At 35.3% G+C, this 26320-nt stretch overlaps 1 protein-coding gene across 3 annotated transcripts in view; it reads left to right on the top strand.

Annotated features, from left to right (window-relative positions):
- Positions 1–26320, top strand: part of ATG5 (autophagy related 5) — a 137609-nt gene that overhangs the window by 92775 nt on the left and 18514 nt on the right. For all 3 annotated transcript variants that reach the window (XM_033234736.1, XM_033234734.1, XM_033234735.1), the window contains one exon: positions 25120–25237. In XM_033234736.1, the coding sequence (XP_033090627.1) occupies positions 25120–25237 (118 nt within the window). The remainder of the gene's footprint in view (positions 1–25119; positions 25238–26320) is intronic.

Here is a 26320-nt window from a genome sequence, read left to right as displayed (position 1 = left end):
TAGAGACAGGGTCTGCACTGCAAGAGTGCGGTGGCACAGTCATAGCTAACTGCAGCCTTCAACTCCTGGGCTCAAGTGATCTTTCCACCTTAGCCTCCTGAGTAGCTGGGACTACAGGTCCATACCACCACATTCAGCCAATCTTTTTACTCTTTGTAGAGACAGGGTCTCTTTCTGCGGCCCAGGCTGGTCTTCAACTCCTGGGCTCAAGAGATCCTCCCACCTTGGCCACCCAAAATACTGAGATTACAGGTGTCCACCAGCATTCCTGGCCCCAGACATTTTACTTCTTTCAGTGCTTTGATTATGTCATCTCATTGCCTATCGACAACATCATTTCTGATGAGAAATTTGTTATTAATCTGAAGATGTTTTGTACTTAAGTCCCTTGCCCTTTTGAGAGAGTCTCTTTATATTTCAGTCATTTGATTATGATATACCTAGGTGTGCATCTCTTTGCTTTTATTCTGTTTAGAGTTTTTTTTATCTTCTTGGATGTGTAGATTAATTTTGGGGGTCAAGTGTGGGAAGTTTGGGGCCATTATTTTTTTCAGATATTCTGTCTGACCCTTTTTCTCCATCTTCTTCTGGGTCTCCCATTATGTGTATATTGGTATGCTTAATGGTGTCTCTTGGGTCTCTGAGCCTTCTTTCCTTCCTTTCTTCCTTCCTTTTTCCTCTCTTTCTCGCAGTTGATCTAGCTTTAGATTTGCTGATTCATTCTTCTGACTGCCCAAATCAGCTGTTGAGCCCCTCAAGTGAATTCTGTTTTTGTACTTTTCAGCTCCAGAATTTCTGTTTGGTACTTACTTGTAACTCCTATTTATCTCTATAATTTCTATTTCTGTTTGGGAATGATACATACAACAACATGGATAAATCTCACACAACATTATGTTGAGTAAAAAGAGCCGATACAAAGAGAATATACTCTATGATTCTGTTTTTAACAAGTTCAAGAACAGACAAAACTAATCTGTAGTGACAAAAAGTGATTCTTCTGAAGGATCAGAAAGATTGTTCTGATACTTTCCTATAGTTCTTTAGATAACTTTTTTTTTAGTTCTTTGTACATATTTAAAATAACTCTCTTAAAGTCTTTGTCCAGTAAGTCCAGCATCTGGTCTTTTTCACTGCCAGTTTCTGCTGCTTTTTCCCCGCATTGTGTGACTTATACTTGTTTCTTTGCATGTCTTTGTAATTTTGTTGTTGTTTGGACCTGAATATTTTATATAGTATAACAGGATACCTCTGGAAACCAGATGCTTCTCCACTTTCCCAAGGTCTATTTTTGTTGTTATTGCTGTTGCTTGTTTAGTTTCTTTCCTGAACTAATTCTTTCAGGTTTTTATTTTTTATCACACTTGGCCCCTGAAGTTACTGCTTGGTGAATTTAGTGATCATCTGATGATAGAAGAGATTTTCTTGAATGCCTAGAACTAGTACATCTTCCAGTCTTTGCCAAGGACCTATGTGTGAACACTGGGGCATTGCCTTCAATGATAAGGCAAGCAATTTATAACTGGATTTTACTTTTTTCTTGAACAGAGCCTCAGGGTTTCCCGTAGGTGAGAGTTTAGGGCCTTCATAGATGTTTTTTGACCGTGTACACAGCTCTATACATGTGTATGGCTTTCTGGATTATCAGAAATATGTTAGAACTTTTCAGACCCCCTTTTAATTTCTTATTTCCCAGGTTTTTCTTTTAATTTTTTGATTAGCTTGTTTGTCCCATCTGTTGTTGCTGTCTCATGGCAGATGTGATGTTTAACAATTGCCACTGATTTTTTTCCACAAACTCTCCTGGCGATAAAGTTGTTTGCACTGAGTGAGCTCTGAGTCAAGTCAAATAATGTCTTATGAGGGAGATTTTTCTAAGGAACTGGCAGATCGAATAATGACAGTTTTCTGAGAGTGGGGCTTTGAAAGACTTCAGAAAAAGTTTATTTTGAGAATTTTTGTGTTCTTGTTGCTTTTATGGAGGAGAGTATATTCAAGGTCCTCACTCTGCCATTACTGATGATGTCACCACTTTAATGATTTAACTTCAACTTTGGATAAATGGATTTTGTTGAAATTTGGGAAAGAGAATAAAAACTGAGGGGTTTTTAAGTTTTTAAAAATGTATTCTTTCTAATTATTTCTAAAATACAAAACTTCCATCTCAGTATATTGCTTAAGAACATGAGCCTTGCAATAGATGATCAATGATTGCTTTCTGTAAAAGTTACATATCCTTGATTATTTTAGAAATTTTTATCTACATAGGTTTTCCAATAAAGAACCTTGAGAAGTCTGAATGAATTGAATCTTTGACATGCATCATAATAGCAGGTGATTAAGATTGAGAGCTTTTGATTTAGGCAGTTCTGAGTTTATATTCCAGGTAGCTATGTGATTTGGCTCATTCACCTTACATCTCTGGACCTCCATTTTATAATCTGTAAAATAGGGTTATTGCGAAGATTAGATGTAATACCTTTAATAAACAATTGTGCTTGGCACATAATAAATTAAATTGCAGATTATAGCTGGGATTATTAGATGTTATTGACTTAAATCATTATAATTTTGCTGTGAGTTATTTTAACAGCAAAGATGATGGCTTGTCATGCCTCTTGTATTCTTTTGTTTTATGACCAGTGGAACATATCTGGTGAATAGCTCACTTTTTTTTTCTGGCTTTTTTTTTTTTTTTTTTTGAGACAGAGTTTCACTCTTGTTGCCCAGTCTGGGGTGCAATGGCGCAATCTCAGCTCACTGCAACCTCTGCCTCCCGGGTTCAAGCGATTCTCCTACCTCAGCCTCCTGAGTAGCTGGGATTACAGGCATGCACCACCATACCTGGCTAATTTTGTATTCTTAGTAGAGACAGGGTTTCTCCATGTTGGTCAGGCTGGTCTCGAATTCTCGACCTCAGGTGATCTGCCCACCTAGGCCTCCCAAAGTGCTGGGATTACAGGCATGAGCTACTGCACCTGGTCGTATTTCTGGTCTTAACATAGTTCTTCTTTGTGAGGTTCTAACTGGTCCCACAAATCTTCCATTCACTACCAAATACATAATCTACTTCTTCTGTTTCAGTGTCCAATTTCCTCTTTCTTTACTTTTCTTCAGGTTACCAGTCTCAATACTTTGGAATAACTCTTTTGATCACTTTTGTTCAGTTGCAGTTCTAATGGACCTGAACTATCTTCATTTATTCCCTTCTTGCCATTTGCACTGACTTAGCTCGTGGGTCCTTTATCTCCTAGATGAACTATTTTAGTGGTTCTTAGATTTTTCTACCTGCTTTTTCTCCCTCCAGTCTGTTGAGTTTTATACTGATATTAATTTGATATTTCCTAAAATATAGCTAGACTGCAAGCAGATAACACTGCATGCTATTCCCCTGAATATCTTTGATCTTTTATTATCTTACGCTTTTATTTCCTGGGAATAGTCTTGGCTCCCAGAGTGCTTCTAAAGTTACCTCAAATGTCACCTTCCTCAAGAAGTCTTCCTTGATTTCTTCACATTTGCCCCAGCCCTTCATATCATGTAGAGGTTCTTTCTCCAAAGTCTGTTTTTGAATCACTTCCTTCTACCTTTTGTTTTGACGAATGTAACTATGGAACATTAGAGCCATAGAGGCTGGAAGAATTAACTAATTTAACCTCCTCATTTTGGGAATAAGACAGCTTCCCCAAAACTGACTTGTACATTGTTCAGCTTATTGTTTGCTGGCAGAGCCAAAAGTAGAACTTGGATCTTAGATGTTCAGCCTTGTTCTTTTTCTGTAGCAAACGTAATATCATACAACATATCATGAGCTATTTTTAAATGTTGCACCATGTATGTAGTTTCTCTGTAAGCAGTAAACTATTCCTCAAGGACAAGGATTGTTTCATTTCTGTCTGTATCTCTGTAGATGGTTCTCAGAGACTGTTTCCTCCTATAGTGAGTGCATGAATGATAATCATCTGCTTTAGCATTAATATTGTTTATGTAAAACTTGAATCATATTTCCTACTTACACACCTTTTAAAAGAAATAGGTAAATTGAGGCCTGTAGGGGGCAGCCCAACACAGCAAGTTTTGATTGCCCTAAGCCATCTACTACTCTGAGATCTAGACTTAAGCAATTTTGGCTTAAATTGCTTCCTATGTGGATTTTTGAAAACTGAAAACAACTATTAATTATAAGCTTGTTTGGCAGATATATTTTTGCCCTTCCTCCTCCAGCTTTATTGGAATAGTTTAAAATTACATTTCTATTTTCTAGGACTTTAGTTGCTTTTTCCAGCAGATATATTTTAAAACAATTGTCATTTATAAGAGTAGGAACTATTTGATGCAGATGATTTGCCATTTTGTTTTTAAAACGTAAGATGAGAGCAAAAGTTATTTATTAGAACGTTTTTTAAAATTGCTTTATTTGTTAACTTCGGAATAACACAGATCATCTGATGGCATATTATTTGAGTTATTTATAACGGGAAATTAAAATTGCAAAATGTTATCCCCAACTGCTAAAGTTATTGTTAAATGAAATCAACATTTTCTCATTACTAATTTATTTACTAAGCTAGGTCATTGTTTTATTCAGTATTTTTAAGATTAAAAAATATTGCTGGCAATGAAAGCAAAGTATAGATGAATAATAATAGCACTAACATTTAATGCGCTTTGTTGACTACCAGATACTGTTTTAAATTATTTTACATGTATTTATTTAATCCTTATTTTCCTCTGGGTTAAATGCTGTTACTGTCCCCGTTATATACATGAGGTAATTGAGATAAAGATTGGTCATTGAAACTTGCTCAGGGTTACCTACCTAGTAATTAGAAGAGCCAGGATTTGAACCCAGGCAGTCCAGTCTGGCTTTATAGCCTATGCTCTTAATCATTATTACCCTTCATATATTACGTTCATTATTTTTTATGCCTCTTCTGTCATAGCTTTGCATTTGAGACTGTTCTCCAGTGTTCACACACATCAGGCTTCTTATTACTCTTCCTTTTTGGTTGCTTATTGCCCTCAGTCTATTTTCTTCTAATAAAAAAAGTGCATGAACAGAAAGTAAAAACATAATCTTCTCCCCTTAGTATGAAGAGATTGAAACAGCTAAAATTGTGGAATTTTACAGAAAGTTTTTTCCTAATCATCAGTTAGGAAATTTTTAGTGATCACATTAAAACATGAACTGTCAAACTTAGGAATAGAATAAGTTAGAATAAGTTCAATTCCCATGCTCATGCATGTAGTAAATGGGGCAATTTTAGAAGCCAAAATATTTAATACCTCATTTTGAGAGATAGATTGTGAATGATACAGTTTTAATTATTTCACTAAAAATGAGTTTTCTTTACCTCTCTCCACAAATAAATTCTTGATTATAATAAGACACTTTGGGCCAGACGCAGTGGCTCACGCATATAATCCTAGCACTTTGGGAGTTTGAGACCATCCTGGCCAACATGCTGAAACCCTGTCTCTACTGAAAATACAAAAATTAGATGGGCAGGGTGACGCACACCTGTAATCCCAGCTGCTCAGGAGGCTGAGGCACAAGGATTGCTTGAACCTGGAAGGCGGACATTGCAGTAAGCCGTGTTTGCACCACTGCACCCCAGCCTGGGCAACAGAGCAAGACTCTATCTCAAAAAAATAATAATAATAAGAAGAAGAAGACACTCATTTTTTTATTACGCTGGCCTAACATACGTAAAAATTGACCTTACTGGCTTACTCTTTTCTTTCTCATCCTCACCTTTTTATAATTTCATATCTACTTAAGACCTCTTTGGGAATGTAAGATCTATATAGTAAAAATAAGTTGGACCTCCAGTGATCTGTTTTGTTTTGTTTTGTTTTTTGAGACAGGGTCTCACTCTGTCACCCAGGGTGGAGTGCAGTGGCGTGATCTCAGCTCACTGCAGCTTTGATCTCCCAGGCTCAGGTGATTCTCCTCCCTCAGCCTCTTGAGCAGCTGAGACTACAGGTGCACACCACCAGGCCCAGCTAATTTTTGTATTTTTTATAGAGATGGGGTTTCACCGTGTTGCCCAGGTTGGTCTCGAATTCCTGGACTCAAGTGATCTGCCCTTCTTGGCCTCCCAAAGTGCTGGGACTGCAGGTGTTAGCCACTGTACCCGGCCTCAGTTTTGACATTTGATAAAAACGGGTTAAAAATGAGATGGCTTAAAATGTTGTAACTGTTGAAAATAGGGCTGTTCTATAGCTAATTACTTAATAGTATTTATATCACAAATAAGATCTTAATATACAGCTCTTAGAAGAAAATATTTCAAAATTTTAAGTCTACTGCCTGGTTTATATTATTTTTTTAAAAGACCTCAGATTACAGTTAATGTTGGAATTTCTTGGAAGAATTGTCAACTCTGATAATATATGCCAGAGGTAGCCTATACCTTAGAACAGTTAGAACCTTGCTGCAGCTTTAATGATTGATTTCACTCCTCCCATTTTTCATTGGCTGACATGGGCTTTAGTTTCCTAATTTACTGCTGGCCTAATACATTCTTGGTAGTTGCAAACTTCAGCTTAGTTCCTGTCCAGAGAATGTTTATTTCTTCAACCTTACTACTGGAAAAAGATCTCTGAGACCCATACTGGTTTCTTAATGTCACTAGTGCGTTTTCTTTCAGTCCCTTTCCATCATGGAGAATGTCGGCATCCAGAATGATGCCCCTTAGGGTGATTATTCAGTCTGCTGACAATTTCATGGTGTAAGAAGATCTGCTTAATCACTTACCTATTTCAATAGTGAAAACTACCTTCTAATTTTTTTTTCCTGTTCTTCTCATAAGTGATTTTCATGTAACATGCCAGAATACACAACACCTGTCTGTTAAGAACAGAATTACTAGGCTTTGATTCTTGGTAGTGGTTCCTTCTTTTGGGTAAGTATGAGAGTTGCTTTTGGTCTAATTACTCATATTTTTAAAATAACTATTTGCTTATAATTTTAAGTAGGTAGTATATAGGGTTATCATTCAGGAATATTAGAAGAAAAAATCAATTTAAAAATACAAAGTCTAATGTCCTATCTTTATTTCTAACCTGAGCCTGGGTAATTTTGTTTGACATTTCGTATCAGGATATCATATTCATTAATGAAGTATACGCCTCAGTTCTTGTGTGATGCCTGTTTTTTGGTTTTATTAAATTTTCAAGGTTTTTGGGGATTTTATATTATACTTTTGCTTTGCAGTCCATGCAGATTGTAATAATCAGTGCTAAGGAGATGATAGAAGTACAGATACATACTGTTGTGCATTGATTATATTGGCATTACATATTGATACAGATATTGACATATGCATACTTGAAACCACTGAAATCTTTAGGTAAGTTGCTTCTTTTGCAGATTGATTATGGTATATTAAAATGTAATTCTCAGCTTAGAAATATAATCTAGTATAAACATTCAGTTGTATTATCTGACTTTGATATCTTGCTAGCATTTTACAGAATATGTTCTGTCTTCAACAGTATGTACTTCTCAATGGTTAGCTTTTTTAAAAAAGGCTATCAATTTAAAGGAGGGTCAATATTGGTTCAAAGAACTGCTGTTGTATTGTTGTATTGCTTAGAGGGGATAAGCAGTTTGGGAGAGGTCGCTTATCAGTGGAGTGGTGAGTTTGATTATAATTAAATTAAACAAGATTGGATACACATTTGAGTAGACCAATTATAATTAAATTAAACAAGATTGGAAACCACATTTGAGTAGACCATGTGTCTATCTTGGGTGTAATCTTTTCATGAAAGTCACCCGTCTGCATATATATGTTGTGACACAATTATGTGCACAACATAAGATTATAGTAGTTGTGAAATAATGTGAATCCTGAATTCACTGAGTGATTTGTATATAGTCACCTGTCGAAATCTGTGGGGGTTAGTTCCAGGACCTCCCTCAGATACCAAATTCTACTGATGTCTGAGTGTCTGATATAAAATGGTGTAGTATTTGCATATAACCTATGCATACCCTCCTGTATACTTTAAATTATCTCTAGAGTAATTACAATAGTTCATAGACATGTATACACTGTGCAAATAGTTGTTATACTGTAGTTAGGGAATGATAGCAAGAAAAAAGGCCTGTACATGTTTGGTACAGAAACATTTTCCACCTGTGGTTAGTTGAATCCGCAGACGCAGAACCCCTGGATAGGGAGGGCTGACTGTGTTAGATATGTGGCTGTTAATGTGCATGAAATTTGGAATAGCCAAACTAATGTATGTTATACTTATTTTTGTACTTCATTTAACCATGTTTTACATCATATTGAACTTTATAACATTTGCAAATAGAAATGACATGAAATGTAGAAAATCGACGTATGTTAAGAAACAGCTTATTTTCAAAGCTGAAGACACACAAATCCAATGTAGTACTTACTCTTAACATTTTGTCTAAATTTTCCAAGCACAAATAAGAGGAACATAGATTATTTCATAGTTATAAAACAAAAGAATGTATTCTGCTCGTTTAAAATGGAAAGGAATAATATATTTCAGTAGGCCTTTCTGTCCTTGTGGTCTTTCCTCCTTCTCTCTTTTCTTTCCCTTCTTTCTTTTCTCTTCACACTTTTCTCCCACTTTTCTTCCCTCATAGAATCCTTTCTTTTCTCTGCTTCAGTAATCTAAAAAGTATTTTTACTACGTAGTAGAGCATTTCCTATTTTAATTTAAGTTTTGAAGTTTACTTTTAAAGCAAAGCTTTACTAAAGGGAAAATACCTGCATTAACTTACATTTAAAGTTTTTTTCATTATGCCGAAGGTAATTATCTGTTACTTCTAAGAAGCAAGTCATTTTCTGACTCTGTGTACATGTTTAAAGTAACTTAGAATCAGCTTGGGACAATTCTGACGTCTGCTTATGTATTGAAGCATTCATACTCTTCACTAGGTGTTCCTTTTAGCTGCAGATGCTTCATATAAAACAGAGTAGAGTGGCTTTCAAAAGGATCTACGCATCAAAGTGTAACTTGAACTCTGATTTTTATGCTGCTTGAGGAATGCTTAATGGAGTAGAACTAACAAATTTACTTTTCGCCCAACACATTATTTTAGAGTTTTAAATCCTTTTTACCTACATACTTTTCTAAGCCATATCACATACAATTGAATAGTTTTGTTGGTTTAGAGTGTTTTTAAAATGTTCCCGTTAAATATTGTGATTCATTTTTTCTTTAGTAAGGAAGATTTCATTTAACTGTAATTTCTGGGGAATGAGGCTGCTACTTTTGGAGCCTTAAATAAAATTATTTGAATAAAGCACCGTATTTTAAGTTAGAACACCACACTCTTGCACTCTTTTCTATAGTGTGGTTGATAGTTATTCATGAGGCCATGTTTATCATCTTTATGACCTCGTTCTGAAGAGGGATTTAAAATAAGTACAGTGATTATAGCTTTTAATTACAATATACCCTCTTTTCCTAGTGAATTCTTTGAAACAGAATGCTCCTTACTCAACCCCTTACCAAAGTCTCTTTTGCATTTCTCAGATGGATAAATTGTCACCTAAATTATATAAGAAGCAGATTCATATTTGATGTATACTATTTTCTTAGAACCCTGTTTAATAATCACCACTTAAGCCTGCTATATATTAAAATGTTTATACTATTTTAAAACTTCCATTATGGAAAACAAACGTATAATTTGACTTGATGAATTAGTGGTATTATTATCTCAATCTAAAATACTGTTGGGATATGTCAGCCTACTTTGGATTCTATAGACCGTTCTCTCTTCATATATTGTATTCCAAAATTTTGAATTTTTTTGTGGAGATAGGTACTTACATTGTAAATAATAGTTTAAGTTCCTAGGACAGGCCATGTAAGTAATAGTGAAATAGACCTATGATATGAGTTCTGTAAACTCTAACCTGGATTTATAGCGTTGTTCTTTTGTAATGCCAGATTCTAATTCAGAAATCTGTAAGAGGAAGAGTTCCCTCTTACTATGGCATTTCTCCTCCCCATTCAGGTCACAGCAGTGTGGGTAGGAATCCAGAGGTTCCAAGCTAGTGAGGAAGAAAGTGAAGATGAGGAGTTCCTTGGCTACCCTAACTGGTGGCAAGTGTTCTGGAAAAGCTCACAAACAGTGGACACAGTGAGTCCACAATGTGGGTAGCAGTTTATTAGTAAGGACATTTTAAATAGTCCCATATTTGATACTTTTATTTCATATTACCCCTTATAATGAAACTATGTATTTTAGTAAACCTTTCTAAACTAGCATATTGTAATTTCAAAACTTTTCAGCTTCATGTTCAGTATCAGAATATGAATATTAAATAAGATTTGGTGAACAGTTAAGACAAAGTTATTTAAATTCACACAGGTAACTTAAAATCACCATGTTGCTATATAACTTTTTAAGAAAAAAACTTGTAATTTTTCTGAATTGATAAGATAGAGATGTATCTCTGATCTTTGTTGTTATGGGGTTCTTGACTCTCTTTAATTTTTTTAGAATTTGTTTTTATGAAATATAATTATTTTTTTAAAACCCACAAAATGCATAAAACAAACATACGGTGTGATGCATAGGTATAAATCAAACACTGATGAAGTTAGCCATCATCCCAGAATGATTTCCCCCTGCCACCCATATAAGAACTTTTTTTTTTTTTTTTTAAGGTAACAGCTTACTTGAAGTATAATCTCAGTACTACAGAGGTCACCTATTGATTGATTGATTGATTGATTGATTGATTTAGAGACATGGTCTGTGTTGCCCAGGCTGGTGTGTATGATGGCTATTTATAGGTATGATCATAGTGCAGTACAGCCTGGAACTCCTGGCTCAAGTGATCCTCCTGCCTCAGCTTCCCATGTAGCTAGGACTATAGCCACTATGCTCGGCAAAGGTCTCCTTTTAAAGCCTGCTATTCGTTGGTTTTAGGAATCACTGAATTCTAAGTTACACAGAGTTGTGCAGCCATTCCCATTGTAAAATTTCAGAACATTTTCATCACCCTAAAAAGAAACCCCATGCCCATTGGCAGTCACTTACATCATTCCCCCTTCCTCCAGCCCTTGGCAACTACTAATTTATTTCTCCCTTCTGGACATTTTATGTAATTAGCATCATATAAATATGGCCTTTTGTGTCTGGCTTCTTTTGCTTGCATATTGTTTTTAAGGTTCGTTCATTTTGTAGCATATATCAATACATCATTCTTTTTATGGCCCAGTAATATTCAATTATGTGAGGATATCACATTTAGTTTATCAATTCACCAATTGATAGACATGTAGATTGTTTCCACTTTTTGGCTATTATGAATAAAAGCTGCAGTTAATATTTATGTACAAATGTTTTGGTGAACATATATTTTCATTTCTCTTGGGTAGATAGGAGTAGAATTGCTGGGTTACATGGTAATTCTATGTTTCCATGTTTAACCCTTTGGGGTATTGTCAGACTGTTTTCGAAAGCATCTGCACCATTTTACATTTCTGCCATCAGTGTATGAGGGTTCCAGTTTGTCCATATCCTTGCCAATGCTTATTTTCTGTACTTTTAATTACAGCAATCTTAGTGGGTACGAAGGGGTATATCATTTTGGTTTTTGCTTTTTCCTAATGGCCAGTGATGCTAAGCATCTTTTCATGCATTTAACTAGCCATTTGTATTTCTTAGGAGAAATAGATTCAAATCCTTTGCTCATTTTAAAATTGGCTTATCTTTTTATTTTTAAATTTTACGGATTCTTTACATATCTTGAATACTAGTCTCTTATCAGATATGATTTGCAAGTATTTTTTCCCAGTCTGTGGGATTTATTTTCTTGATGATGCCATTTGAAGAACAAAAGTTTTTAACTTTGATGAAGTCCAGTTTGTCTCTTTCTTTGGTTGCCTGTGTTTTTAGGTTGCTGTATGTAGGAAACCATTTCCTAATCCAAGGTCACGAAGGTTTCCTCTTGTATTTTCTTCTAAGAATTTTATAGTTTTACTATATTACCCTTTTCATATATTTTTAGTAGTATTCAAGTGCTATGTTTTAAATTTGTTGATCAGATTACATAAGTGGTGAAATCTGTAAAATATTTATCACTTGTCTTTATTTGCTGCTTCTAAAAATTTCACAAGAATTTTTATGAAATTTCCTTTTGATGTTACTTTAGTAGAATAAATTTTTAAAAATTATTTGTGTTAGAAACAAAATAATAAATATTCCCATGTTATAAACTTTAGCATTCACCACCAAACCCGTAGACCATGCCTTGCAGTGAGGGTAGGTGAGGCTCTTTGTGGAGCTTTGCTATCTCCTAGCCCAGGTTTAGAATCACTTTTCCCCTGGATTAGATAACCACTTAACTGGGCATCAAGAGAACAGAATTTCACTTTTGAGGTCAGCACAGCTGCTTTTACTCATTTCTTCTTGCTATTTTGATTTTTTTGTTTATAGTAATTAAAAGTGTTTCTTAATTATTTTATGTAAGTACACCAAAAGGATAAAATGTGTTCATATGCAGAAGTGTCCTTTGATTCTTCAGAGGAAAATAGTTTATTAATTACATTCTTCTTGTATTAGTGTTTTTAGTATGGCTTTGGGTAAAATTAGCAAAGATATTTTAAAGCTATTATATATAATGAAATTTAAATTATACTTCCCTTGGTATGATTTTTCAAATCTTTTGGGAGAAAATTTTAGAGAATTTACCTAATTATTACTAAAAATGTCAATCCTAGCACTTTTGTATGAAGCTTCTTTTTTGGCTACTCTACTGTTCATATAAAAATTTAAAAGCAATACAATTTATTCTGTAAATGGGCTTATAAACAGCATCAAATTGATCTCGATCCCAAGAAAGGGAAGTAGTATTTCTCCATATCACACGTTATTCAGTCAAAGGATACGAAGAGGAAACAAAGTGTTGCCCTTATTTGAAGAAAATTTGCCTCAAGTATTTATATGACAAAGCACATTTGGCACTGTCTAGACAGAATTATAATAAGTATTACAATTTAAATAAGGCAAAGCATAAACTTCAAACCAGATTGTGGGTATAATTCTGATGGATGCTTTTATTTAATCATAGTCTCAATTAAGAAACTTCTCCTTTGGAGATTAAGTGTCCCTGACTATAATAATGACAGCTTTTCAAATGTTAATTATTATTTTTTAGTGTTGTCAAGAATATTAAAAGTGGGCTTCAGACTCTCATAGCATAAGTACAGAAAGTGCTTATTTTCAACTCTCCTATTTCTCTACATAAAGGATAAAAGTACTCTGATAAGTGCCACAGACTCCCACTCATTCCCCTCTCTGTTCCCCCTCTTTCTACCACCAAAAGAGTGTTTACTGTAAAGTTCTAAAAGCATTCATTTGGAAATGGTCTGTTCTTTTTATTTAATGAGGTATTATAGTTGTGTATATTCTTAAGCTAATTTTAATGAGTCTTCTTTTGAAAACCATGCGATGCAAAATTTGATATGCATGAATATATCTTAAGCCAAATATGCATGGGACAGTTGAAGCGGATATCATGTGTCATTGTTGGTAAAGTCTGGCAGCATATCCTTTGTAAACCCCTGTTTTCTTTTTCTTTGTGCCACATAATATTAATTCTAATTAACAAGACTTCAAAGGGAACTGAAGTTAGAATACTAACTATTTTTTATTCTCTCTGTAATGGGTTCTGTAATGACTAAATACTGTTACCTTTCTTTGTTTCTACATTTCACAATGGTTTAAGAGAGGAATGAAAAGAACTAGTCATTGTTAAGCACCTGTTACATTAGATATTTCATATATCTCATCTTATTTAATTATTACATCAATTGTTCAAAGGTAAGTTTTCCTCATTTTTCAGATTCAGAAACAAGACTCCCAGAGGTTGATGTAATTTGCTGTAGATACACAGTACGTTGTTGGGAGTTGGGATTCTAACGAAACCTTTATTTCCACTACATTTGACATTCCAAGCTCTATATGCTATGGCCCTTAGTCCACTTTTCTCTCCTTATCCACTGATTTATCAGAAGTACCATTATATTCAGTCTGCCCTCTGAATACTCAAATGACTTTATCTCTTTCTGTATTAAAAAAATGTATATGTATTTCAAGCTGGAAGCTTGAAGACCTTCTATATTCCCTCCTTTATTTTCATCTTCTTTTGAAACTCCCTACTGTTGTAATATTTTACTTTCTACCACAATTAGCATATTTTACTTTGTACCTACCGGTATAGCTTCCACTCTTGGAAAATGAAACTAACCAGTTTGGATTGTTTTGGCTTTGCTCTAAATGCCATTCAGTCCAGAGTTAAAATTTGTGCTCAAGCTGTATAATTTTTTTCGTAGTGCTTTGTACATGTTTCTGTTATCACATAACACTGTATTATAGTTATTTGTTTGCATGTTATTTATCTTTGTATCCATTAGCATAGTGATACCCTGATAAATATAAATACGTAATGAATAAAGATTTCTGATAAAATTTATTCCTGCCTTCTGGTCATTACTTAGAGATCCTGCGCTTGAGTACTACTATTAAGATAATTCTATCCAAGCTACTTATATGTTAGTAGTAGTAGTAGTTGTTGTTGTACCTATGCTTTTGTTAAACATAGGTAAAACTAAAGCTTTTTTTAAACATAGGCAGGAAATAAAAACAATATTATTTGTCGTAATTTGTTTATATCATTGTAGTGCCTGTTACCACTGTTACTCAAATAGCAGCTACTTGATTCTCTAAAGTAATGTACAAAAGTATGTTTGGGGTTTTTTTGTTTTTTGCTAAAGATCTACAAGAAAAGTTTTATTGCTATTCATCTTTGTCACCATTTCAGCAATGAAGTTTCACTAATATTTATTATGCAATATTTTCAAAATAGTAAATTCGGTTCATTATTTCAAAATTGTGTGTCAAGTGAAAATACACTCATTTGATGGCCCTAGTAGTTGCCAATAGGGTTTTTTTTGTTTTTTAATATACGGAGTCTCGCTTTGTTGCCCAGGCTGGAGTGCAGTGGCACAGTCTCGGCTCACTGCAACCTCCACCTCCCAGGATCAAGCGATTCTCCTGCCTCAGCCTCCCAAGTAGCTGGGATTACAGACATCCGCCACAGCGCCTGGTTAATTTTTGTATTTTTATTAGAGACAGGGTTTCACCATATTGGCCAGGCTGGTCTCAAACTCCTGACCTCAGGTGATCTGCCTGCCTCAGCCTCCCAAAGTGCTGGGGTTATAGGCATGAGCCACCGTGCCCGGCCATCCAATGGGGTTTTTAATTTCGGAAGGTAGCTTTTGGGCATGAACAGGCATACTTATAGTTAGTTGTGTTTTATTAGAGTTATAAATTGTAAAATCTAGTTTTTCTAAAATGCCTTTTCAGTTCAATTAATGCTACTTATAAATTTAGAAATTGTTGTACAAAAATGAGAGCAGTCTTTTTCACTTCTTGATATTTTCAGAGTCCATCCCTTTTCTAGATTTAATTCTTAAATAACACATAGTACTACTTTTATAGTTAGTCAAATCTAATTATATTCTTGATTAACCTATAAATGAACTTTGCTAATTCCAGTTATAGTTTAGTATAGCTGATTTTTTAAGCACCTGCAAATATAACAAGTGAAATCCTGTGATATACTTAAGCAACCCTTGTAAATCAAATAAATTTTACTTATAAATGTAGTAAATCACTATCCTGTTTCAAAAGACTTAAAGCACACACACAAAGTAGCCGATGAATAAAAACTTGTTGCTATACCTTGAAAAATACAACATACATAAATTATCAATATAATATTTGTTTCTTCAGCTCAACCAAGAAGACTAGAATGTCCATCTAAGCCTCACTGGAGCAAATGATATTATGCATTCAGTTTACAGTGATTTGGGTCTTTGGGAGATCCTGAGAAGTCTCGCTCTGTTGCCCAGGCTGGAGTGCAGTGACGTGATCTCAGCTCACTGCAACCTTTGCCTCCCAGGTTCAAGCGATTCTCCTGCCTCAGCCTCCTGTGTAGCTGGGACTACAGGTGCACGCCACCACGCCCGGCTAATTTTTTTTATTTTTAGTAGAGATGAGGTTTCTCCATGTTGGCCAGGCTGGTCTCGAACTCCCAACCTTATCATCCATCCACCTCAGCCTCCCAAAGTGCTGGGATTACAGGTGTGAGCCACCACGCTTGGCCTGTCCAAACTCTTTTTAAATAAACTTGAGCCCCTTGTCATCATTACGTTCTGCCTGTTGTGTCCATAGGAGACTCCCCTAGCACCTCCATCCCTGCTTGCCTTTTAGTTAAGTCTATTGTAAGTTTTACAACCCAGTGCATTGTGCATCTACTGGGCATCTATTAAGTTTCACCCCTTTGGTTTTTTTATGTTTTTCTCTTTCATAACTTTTTATCACTTTGTTTCAGTGAATAGAATCTCCTTTTACTCTGATGGTATTCTTCCTCCTCTTTATGGACATTGACTCCATAGTCAGTGACCCAGATATATACCCTTCTAGCCATAAATGGTCATTTTTAATAAACCAACATTTCTAATTCTTAATATATGTAAATACAATTTGTATGACCAAAACAACAAGACTAGCACTAGTAATAACATAGTAACAGGGTTGACTACAAGAATAGTGTATGTTATTATAATCCTTATTTTTTTTGACAACTCAATACAGAATACATATTAGAATTCAGTAAAGTTCTGTTGAGAGTCGAGTCACATTTAAAAAGAACATTGAGCATTCAGTATGTGCTAGATATTGTTCTAAATGCTTTGTATGAATTAATTGTATAACCTTCACAAAAAAACCTTTGAGGTATATACTGTTAATATCCTCGTTTTACAGATGAAACAATTGACACACAAGTAACACAAGAAGGTTTAAGTATTTGCTTAGGGTCACCCAGGTGCTAATTGACAGAGCTGGAATTGGAACCATAAACTGAATCTAATGTAATCAGGTGCCATCCAGAGCTAGAATATGTGTCTTCTGACTGACTTTAAATATCATGCTCTTATTACTGTACCAGGCTATAAATTATTTGAAATACCAAGGGTCAGTTTTGGAAATAGATGTTTGTGACTAGGAAATATCAAGAGTAAAAGACACTAGAGCGTTTCTCACTATAACTGCCATTATTAGTAGCTACTTAGACTACATTCATTTTCATACTTTTTAAAGGATTTTCACTATGTACTTGGTGATTTTAATTCTGATGTGTTTCTTATAAGATTTATACATTGTAATAACTGCTTTTGCTGTGTTTTAGTATATATTATCTGCCTTTTAAAGATCTCCAACATTATAAACATTACTTTTGTTTTGAGCCTTAATTGACTGTGTTCTGGGTTTTTCAGCCAGGATGGAGAAAACATTTCATCAGAATCACCTAAGAGGCTTTTCCTGCTACCTGAGTCTTGAGTCTCCACCTTTCCTTACTCATTTGTGTTGAGAGTCACTGCTCAACCGAGCAACTGTTATTGATGTAAATTTTGTTACGGCCTTCAGATGTGTTAGAGTAGGTTGAAAGGTTGAAAGTCAATGTTGTAGACCAGTACTTCTCAAACTTTAAACATGAATCACTTGGAAATCTTGTTAAAATGCAGATTCCAATTCAGGAATTCCAATATGTGGCCTGAGAATCTGCATTTTAATAAGATCCAGGTGATAACCAAGATGCTACAGGTCCTCAGAGCACACTTTGATTAACAAAGCTCTAGACTAGTTGTTTTGGATTTTTTAAAAAGATTTTTATTTTGAGATAATTACAGATTCACATACAATTAATGTAAGAAATAATACAGAAAGATCTACATACCCTTCATCTAGTTACCCCCAATTCTAACATCCTGCATAATTATAGTACAGTATCACAACCAGGAAATTGTATTAATATAATCCACAAACATTACTCAGATTTCCTTAGTTTTACATATACTGTGTGTGTGTATTTGGTTCTGTGCCATCTTTAGCACGTGTGTAGATTCACCCTATATTCAAAATATAGCCCCGTTTCAACACAAGGATCTCTTAGGCTACCCTTTTATAACCACAGCCACCTACCTTACTTCATCTCTTCCCTAACCTCTGATAACTACTAATTTGTTTTCCATTTCTAAAGTTTTTGTCATTTCACTAATATCAGTGGAGTCATGCAAGGCGTAACCTTTTGAGATCGACTTTTTTCACATAACATAATTCCCTTGAGATCTATCCACGTCGTTGCATATACCAGTAGTTTGTTCCTTTTTATTGCTAAGTAGTATTCCATGGGACAGACGTATTACAGTCAGTTTATAAGCATTCACCTGCTTTAATGGGTAACCCTGGGATTGCTTACTGGTTTTGACTCTTACAAATAAAACAGCTATGAATGTTCATGTACAAGTTTTTTGGAGAAGACATTTTTATTTCTCTGGGAATATTCAAGAGTGTAATTACTTGGTCATATGGTAAGTGCATGTTTAGTTTTGTAAGAAACTGCCATACTCCTTTACTGAGGGACTGTACTATTTTACATTTGTACCATCAATGTGTGAAGGACTATTTTTCCACATGCTTACCAGCATTTGGTGTTACCACTAATTTTTATTTTGGATATTTTGGTAGGTGTGTAGTGATACCATATTGTGGTTTTAATTTGCATTTTCTTAATGGCTAATGATGTGTGAGATATATTTTCATGTGCTTATTTGCCACCTATATATTCTCTTTGGTAAAATGTCTGTTTCTTTTGCCCATTTTCTAACTGGATTATTTGCTTTTTTTTAAACTGTTGCATTTTGGGAGTTCTTATATATTATAGACACAAGACCTTTCTTGGAGATCGGGTTTACAAATATTTTCTCCCAGCCCGCGGCTTATGTTTTCATTCTCTTCACAAGATCTTTTGCAGAGCAAAAGCTTTGCTGTTGTTGTTTAATTTTGATTAAGTCTATTTATTAGTATTCCCTTTTATGGGTCATGCCTTTAGTGTTAAGTTCTAGGCTGATTTTGAAAGTAGTATTAAAATGACTTTGCCTTTTTTTTTCTTTTCCTTGCTATATAGAAAAACATTAAAACATAAACTTCTGAATTTTGTGATTCTGGACTTTTTAGCTTACAAACAAGTGAACGGTAAATGAATGAAACTAAAAGGAAATAAAACCTTGAGTCAACACATAGTTTGGATGGTATTAAACTATGCGTTACAGTGTACTAAAACTAGTGGCCCTGGTGATGATATGTTTTAAGTTACAAATTGTTATGTGTCAGAATTGTATTGTGCATTTTATTATCTCAGAAACTCTATAATGTAGGTATTATCTCCATTTATACATATACATGTGTGTTTACACATATGTATATATTCCTGTTTTGCAGTTGAAAAAACTGAGCTTCAGGAAAGATAGGTAATTGTGCCCATGGTCCCATAATGAATGACAGAAACAGGACTTGAATCTAATACTCTTTTTTTTGAGACAGTCTCACTCTGTCGCCCAGGCTAGAGTGCAGTGGCACGATTTTGGCTCACTGCAACCTCCACCCTCTGGGTTCAAGCGATTCTCCTGCCTCAGCCTCCCAAGTAGCTGGGATTACAGGCACATGCCACCATGCCTGACTAATTTTTGTATTTTTAATAGAGACCAGGTTTCACCATATTGGCCAGGCTGGTTTTGAACTCCTGACCTCGTGATCCGCCTGCCTCGGCCTCCCAAAGTGCTGGAATTACAGGCGTGAGCCACCACCCCTAACTGAATCTAATGCTTTTTAACAACTGCCTGGCATGTTTTGTTGCAGCATGTAACTGTATATAACTCAAAGGACTCAAACCTGATTTAAGTTTGTGATGATTGTGCTTGTTACTCTTAAAGTCCACACATTGTCTGATGTTACTGGTTAACCTATTGGCTCTACTGGCTATATTGGGAATAGAGACTTTCTCTTTGCATTTCATTTCTTTCTCTCTGCATTTCATTTCTTTCTCTCTCTCTCTTTTTTTTTTTTTTTTTGAAACAGGGTCTTGCTCTGTTGTACAGTGGTGTGAACGGGCTCATTACAGTCTTGACCCCTTGGTCTCAAGCATTCCTCCAGCCTCTGCCCCCCACCTCCACCCCCAAGTAGTTGGGACTGCAGGTGCACTCCATCACACCTGGAGAGTTTTTTGTTTACATTTTGATGAGATGAGGTCTCTCTGTGTTGCCCAGGGGAGTCTCAAACTCATGGACTCAAGCTCTCCTCCCACCTTGGTCTCCTGAAGTGCTGAGATTACAGGCATGAGCCACCATTTACAATATAGCTGTAACACTACATTATTTATAAGAATTTTAAGTTTTACATTTGAACTATTTAAGAAAATACATAAGGTTTGCCAAAATTTTTACAAGTTTCATTTTTCTGCTTCAATGTATCTCTGAGCTATATCAACACGGTAAATTTCCCATATAAGAAAAAGTGATTGATATATTGGTGAAGGTGCATGAGTAGAGGAGAGATGGGAGCAGCCAGCCATTACCACCTCAGTTTTTCATTTCATTTGGTGTTAAGAAATGACTAACATACATTTGAAAAAGTAACAAGGGCAGTTTCAAAGGTGACTTACATCATGTTATTTCTCATGAGAGTAACTGTTTCTTGGAAGTTATTGAAATGCTTTGCATATTTACAAATATGTGGCAAGATCAGGTATTGTGGTATATTCCTGTTTGCAGTGGCTTTCTTGTCTGTCAACCAAAGATTTAGATTGCATTGAATATTGTTAGTCTTGTCTAATTTTATATACACTAAATCAGCGTTTACAAATTCCTATTTGTGGAGATTTAAAAATATTTCTCGGTATAATTTAGTCTTCTCTGCAGAGCTCTAACACAGGGCTAATGAGAACTGTTGAAAAGTCTGCATGAATGTGTCCTCCATTCCCATGGCCCTTAAGAACCTCTGCACTTGATTGCATGATCTGTAGGAGCTTTTGTTTTAAGGGTAATTGTCTTAGTCCATTTGGGCTGCTATAACAAAATATCTTAGACTAGGTAATTTTTATTGTTGTTATTTTTTGCGACAGTTTCGCTCTTGTTGCCCAGGCTAGAAGTTCAATGGCATGATCTTGACTCACTGCAACCTCTGCCTTCTGGCTTCAAGTGATTCTCCTGCTTCAGCCTCCTGAGTAGCTGGGATTACAGCCGCCCACAACCATGCCCAACTAATTTTCTGTATTTTTAGTAGAGATGGGGTTTCACCATGTTGGCCAGGCTGGTCTTGAACTCCTGACCTCAGGTGATCTACCACACCAGGCCTAGACTGGATAATGTATGTATAAACAACAGAAAATTATTCCTCATAGTTCTGGAGGCTGGGAAGTCAGAGAGCAAGGCTTCAGCAGATTCAGTGTCTGGTGAGGACTGCTGTCTGCTTCAGAGTTAGCACTGGTTGCTGCACTGCCGCCCCCCACCCCCACCCCACATGGCACAAGGGGCAAAGGGCTTACAAGCTCCCTGGGGCCTCTTTTATACGTGCATTGATCCCATTCGTGAGGACTCTGCCCTCATGACCTAATTACCTCTCAAAAGCTTCACCTCTTAGTACTGCCAATGGTGAGGAATAGGTTTCAGCAGGAATTTTGAAGGAACGCAAACATTCAGATGACAGAAGTAACTAACTCCCCAAATTGAGTATTTTTTTGTAGTCCTGATTGACTTAGGTACTTAATTGCTATTTACTAGCACACTAAATTTTTAAGAATAAGAATATTATGTTTTCAAAGGCACTGTATAATAAATATTAAACAGAAAATGTTCATCAGATTTTTGGTTGGGGTATATTGAGTTTTTGTCTTTTAAAATAAGATTTTCATTAAATGAGAAACAACACTTTGCTGAGCGTTTTCTTGGTTACCATTCTACAGCAAGTAGCTACACTATGTAACAGCACTGGGGCTTTCTCCCCACTAAGCAAATACCTCATCATAAAAGATGATTGAAGGTTATATTCCTTTATAATACTTGCTCAGATTTGGGAAAGAGTGGGAAAAAAGAGAGATACATAAAAATAACAGGATATTTCTCCAGTAGTGAGGTTAGAGGAGAATTTCTGTTTTTTAATATGTAACCAAGACTAGTTGGCCTTTCCTGTTTAGCATTTTTTTTCAGGTAATTTTTAATTTTTTAGTTTTAATTTTTATGGATATATAATAGTTGCAATTATTTATGGGGTACATGTAATCTTTTGCTATAAGCATGCAATGTGCAATGATCAAATGAGGATATTTACCACCTCAAGTATTTATTATTTCTTTGTGTTAGAAATATTCCAGATAATTTCATTATAGCAAAGCCACCTCGCATTTCATACACTAATTAGGATATGAATGAGAGCTCCAACTTCTTGAAAAGATTCCTTTGACTTTGTTGTTTTCAGGTCGGACTGTGGGAGGTACCTTCTGACTTTTTTCTTTAAGTTGTGGGTATATTCCTGGTCTCTTCGTTTTCCACTGCACCAGCTCCAGTTGTCTTCACATAAGCTTGCTATATTCAGTCAGCCTCTCACCAGTCATTCTTGATTTTGCTTCATAACCAACTCACCATACATAGCACTGCTTTCCATTAATCGTCAGAAAAAGCCTTTGGCCAACATTACTTCCTTTGCTAAAAAGCATTAAAAGCTTCTTCATGGCCTGAAGATCAAAAACCCTGAGTGAGGGATGGCTATTTTAAATTATCACTACAGTTCCCTATTCATTTCTTTTCTTCTCTGAACTCCCCAACCTTATTATCTTTACACAGTTAATCACTTGATTATGCATGATACTGTTCTTTGTTTCAACTTGTATGAGAAAGTATGGCTTTTTAAATTGAAGGATGTATTAGTCTGTTTTCACTCTGCTATAAAGAAATATCTGAGACTGGATCATTTATAAAGGCAAAAGGTTTAACTGACACTTTTCCATATGGCTTGTAGAGGCCTCAGGAAACTTAAAATCATGGTAGAAAGGGAAGCAGGCACCTTCACAAGGCGGCAGGAAAGAGAGATGAGAGTGCAGGAAAAACTACCACTTTTAAAACCATCAGATCTCATGAGAATTCACTAGTATCACGAGAACAGCATGAGGAAAACCACCCCCATGTCCCAGTCACCTCCTTCCCTCGACACATGGGGATTACATGTCCCTCCCTACACAGGTGGGGATTACAATTTGAGATGAGATTTGGTGGGGACACAGAGCCGACACATATCAAAGGATATCAGTCGTATTTTTAAAAATAATTCGTAGAGTTCAAATAGTGAAGTGAATTGAATCATATTCAGTGCATATTATCAAGATTTTTTAAAAATTACAGTTTATTTTCATACTTGTCACAAACACTCAAATATATTATTGGAGTACTATTTTAAAATACTGTGTATTCAGTGAATACATAAGCATAGAACTAGGAAAGGCAGCTCACATGCTTATATGTTTATTTTTTCTATTTATTTTTATTATGGGTTTTTTTTTTTTTTTGTATTATGCTTTAAGTTCTGGGATACATGTGCAGAATGTACAGGTTTGTTACATAGATACACACGTGCCATGGTGGTTTGCTGGACCCATCGGCCCCTCATCTACATTAGGTATTTCTCCTAATGTTATCCCTCCCGTAGCCCCCTATTACCCGACAGACCTGGTGTGTGATGTTCCCCTCCCTGTGTCCATGTGTTTTCATTGTTCAACTCCCAGTTACGAGTGAGAACACGAGGTGTTTGGTTTTCTGTTCCTGTGTTAGTTTGCTGAGAATGATAGTTTCCCGCTTCATCCATGTCTATTTCTTTTTAAACCAAATCTCTAACAGTTGTGTCAAAGATGTTGAGGTGTATCTCTGTCATTAAAAGACAAAAACAAAAACTTGTCTCTAATGCCTAAGTGTTTGAAATCATATTCTTATAAAATATGAGGCAGCCCGGGCAACATAGTGAGACCCCCCCTACAGAAAATACAAAAATTAGCTGAGCATGGTGGCTCACAACTGTACTCCCAGCTACTCTGGAGGCTTAGGTGGAGAATTGCAACTTGGGGGTTGTGCCACTGCACTTCAGCCTGGGTGACAGAGTGAAACCTTGTCTCAAAAAACAAACTCTCTCTCTCTCTCTCTCTCTCCTCTCTCTCTCTCTCTCTATATATATATATATATGACATTTCTCTGTTCTTGTTAAGTTTTAATGATTTTTCATCTCAGAAAGCTTAAAATTTACCATCTTAAAGTGAAATAACAGTTAAGAGGGAGAGAGGAGGTAAAAATGCTTTTATTCTCTTTAACGTTTATTTATTTACTCTGTGGTTGGCACAGTTGTTCATTTATTTCCACAACAAACTCAAGAGATATGGAATGTCCCAAATTAGCAGATAAAGGGAACTGGGTACAAGATCATAGATCTTGCAAACAGTAGTGTTCTTCGTAGACACTGGCTGATTTCAGAGCCTCTGTACTCTGTCATGATAAAGCCTCCATCATCACTGAGGACATTTAGTAAATGAAACAATTTTAAAAGTGAGTAAAACAATGAGATTATTAGCAATAAATTATGGTGTAGTGCTACTAACAGTTTTTGTCAGATGAAATGGCTGCATCTGCTATTTTGGAAACCGTGAAACCTATCAAAAAGTTGAAATAATGAAAGTACTAAAATCATACACCTTCTACCTAGATTCAGCATTAGTTAATATTTTTTTATTTTTGCTTTGTCTTCACACACACACACCCCCCACAACTCTATCTCTCTCTCTCTCTCTCTCTCTCACTCTCACACACACACACACACACTTGAACATGAATTTCTTCAAAATAAGGATTGTCCTTATTATACCTATGAAATTTGACATTCACTCAATAATATTATCAGTTGTCCATTCTGTATTTCCCCATTTATCCCAAAACTGTGTTTTATAGTTGGATTTCTAAAAAATTTCCTTCTTCAATTCAGTATTCAGCCAGGGTTTCTGTTTTGTCTTTGCTTTGTTAGTCTCTTTTAGAGATACTGAGAAGAAATGCTTCCATTGGTATCTTTTTGTGTTGTTTGCTTTTTAATCCATAACGTTTATGATATATAAATTTATAATTGGCAGCAACAAAGACTTAATTGCTTGAATTATTTTTTCATTTTTCAAATAGACAACAACTGAAAGACCTTTCATTCAGAAGCTGTTTCGTCCTGTGGCTGCAGATGGACAGGTGCACACACTAGGAGATCTCCTCAAAGAAGTTTGTCCTTCTGCTGTTGATCCTGAAGGTAATACAATGAGCAACATTAAAACATTTCTTTCATTTTCTGTTGCTGAAGTAAAATAAGCATTCCACATTTATAAATAACAGGTTATTTCAGGAAGATATTTTCGTATCTTATGGTGAAAAGTCTTTTCAAACAGAAGCACTTAATATTTAATATATTATTTTGTAAATTATTGACTAACAAAATGAGGACTCGACTCTGGCAAAATAGAATAGTTTTTAAATCACCCTCTTAGCACATCTCTGGTACTCTGGTTTTTAATTTATGGATTCAGTTCTGATAAATACTACTTTTAATCTTGCATTTTGTTTATTAACTTTAAAGAAGTCAGAAATGGTAAAAATAATTTTCTTATTTTTGGTATGTGAAAGTTGGTAATACTGAATAATTGATGAGTATTTTATTTGAATTTTCTACTACTTTCTACTTTTTCTTTTTTAGTTAACCTTGTTCTTTTAGGCTTTGACAATCTACAAGTTCATTCAAAAACTTGACCTGTTTTATGGCCCTAATTTTGTAACTTAGGTTAAGGATGTTTTCCTGCACACAAGGGACAAATTTTAAAATTGCTGAATTCTGTTTTTCTTTAGTACAACATACAGAACACCAAGAAAATGCAGAAAACAACAGTGCCCATAATCCATTAACTGATGGAGACCACTGTTGACAGACACACACACACACACACACTCACACACACACTTGAATACATGAGATATACATATGTGTATAATACAGTTGGCCCTTCATATCCATGGGCTCCACATCATGCCCACAGCAGATAAAAAATATTTGGGAGAGAAAATGGATGATTATGTCTGTACTGAAGATAAATAGACTTTTTTCTTGTTATTGTTCCCTAAACAATACAGTACAAGTATTTATATCGATTTAGATTGCATTAAATATTACAAGTAATCTAGAGATGAATGATTTAAAGCATACATGTGCATAGGTTATATGCAAATATTATGCCATTCTGTATAAGGGACTTGAGCATCGGTGGGTTTTGGTATCCTCAGCGATCCTTGAACCAATCCTTCATGAATACCAAATGACCACGTTATATGTGTGTGTGTGTGT

This window comes from Trachypithecus francoisi, unplaced genomic scaffold, assembly GCF_009764315.1.
Source record: "Trachypithecus francoisi isolate TF-2019V2 unplaced genomic scaffold, Tfra_2.0 Lachesis_group15, whole genome shotgun sequence".
Classification (NCBI taxonomy): domain Eukaryota; kingdom Metazoa; phylum Chordata; class Mammalia; order Primates; family Cercopithecidae; genus Trachypithecus; species Trachypithecus francoisi.
Note: the sequence above shows the minus strand (reverse complement) of the source record. Positions and strands in the feature narration are given on the sequence as shown.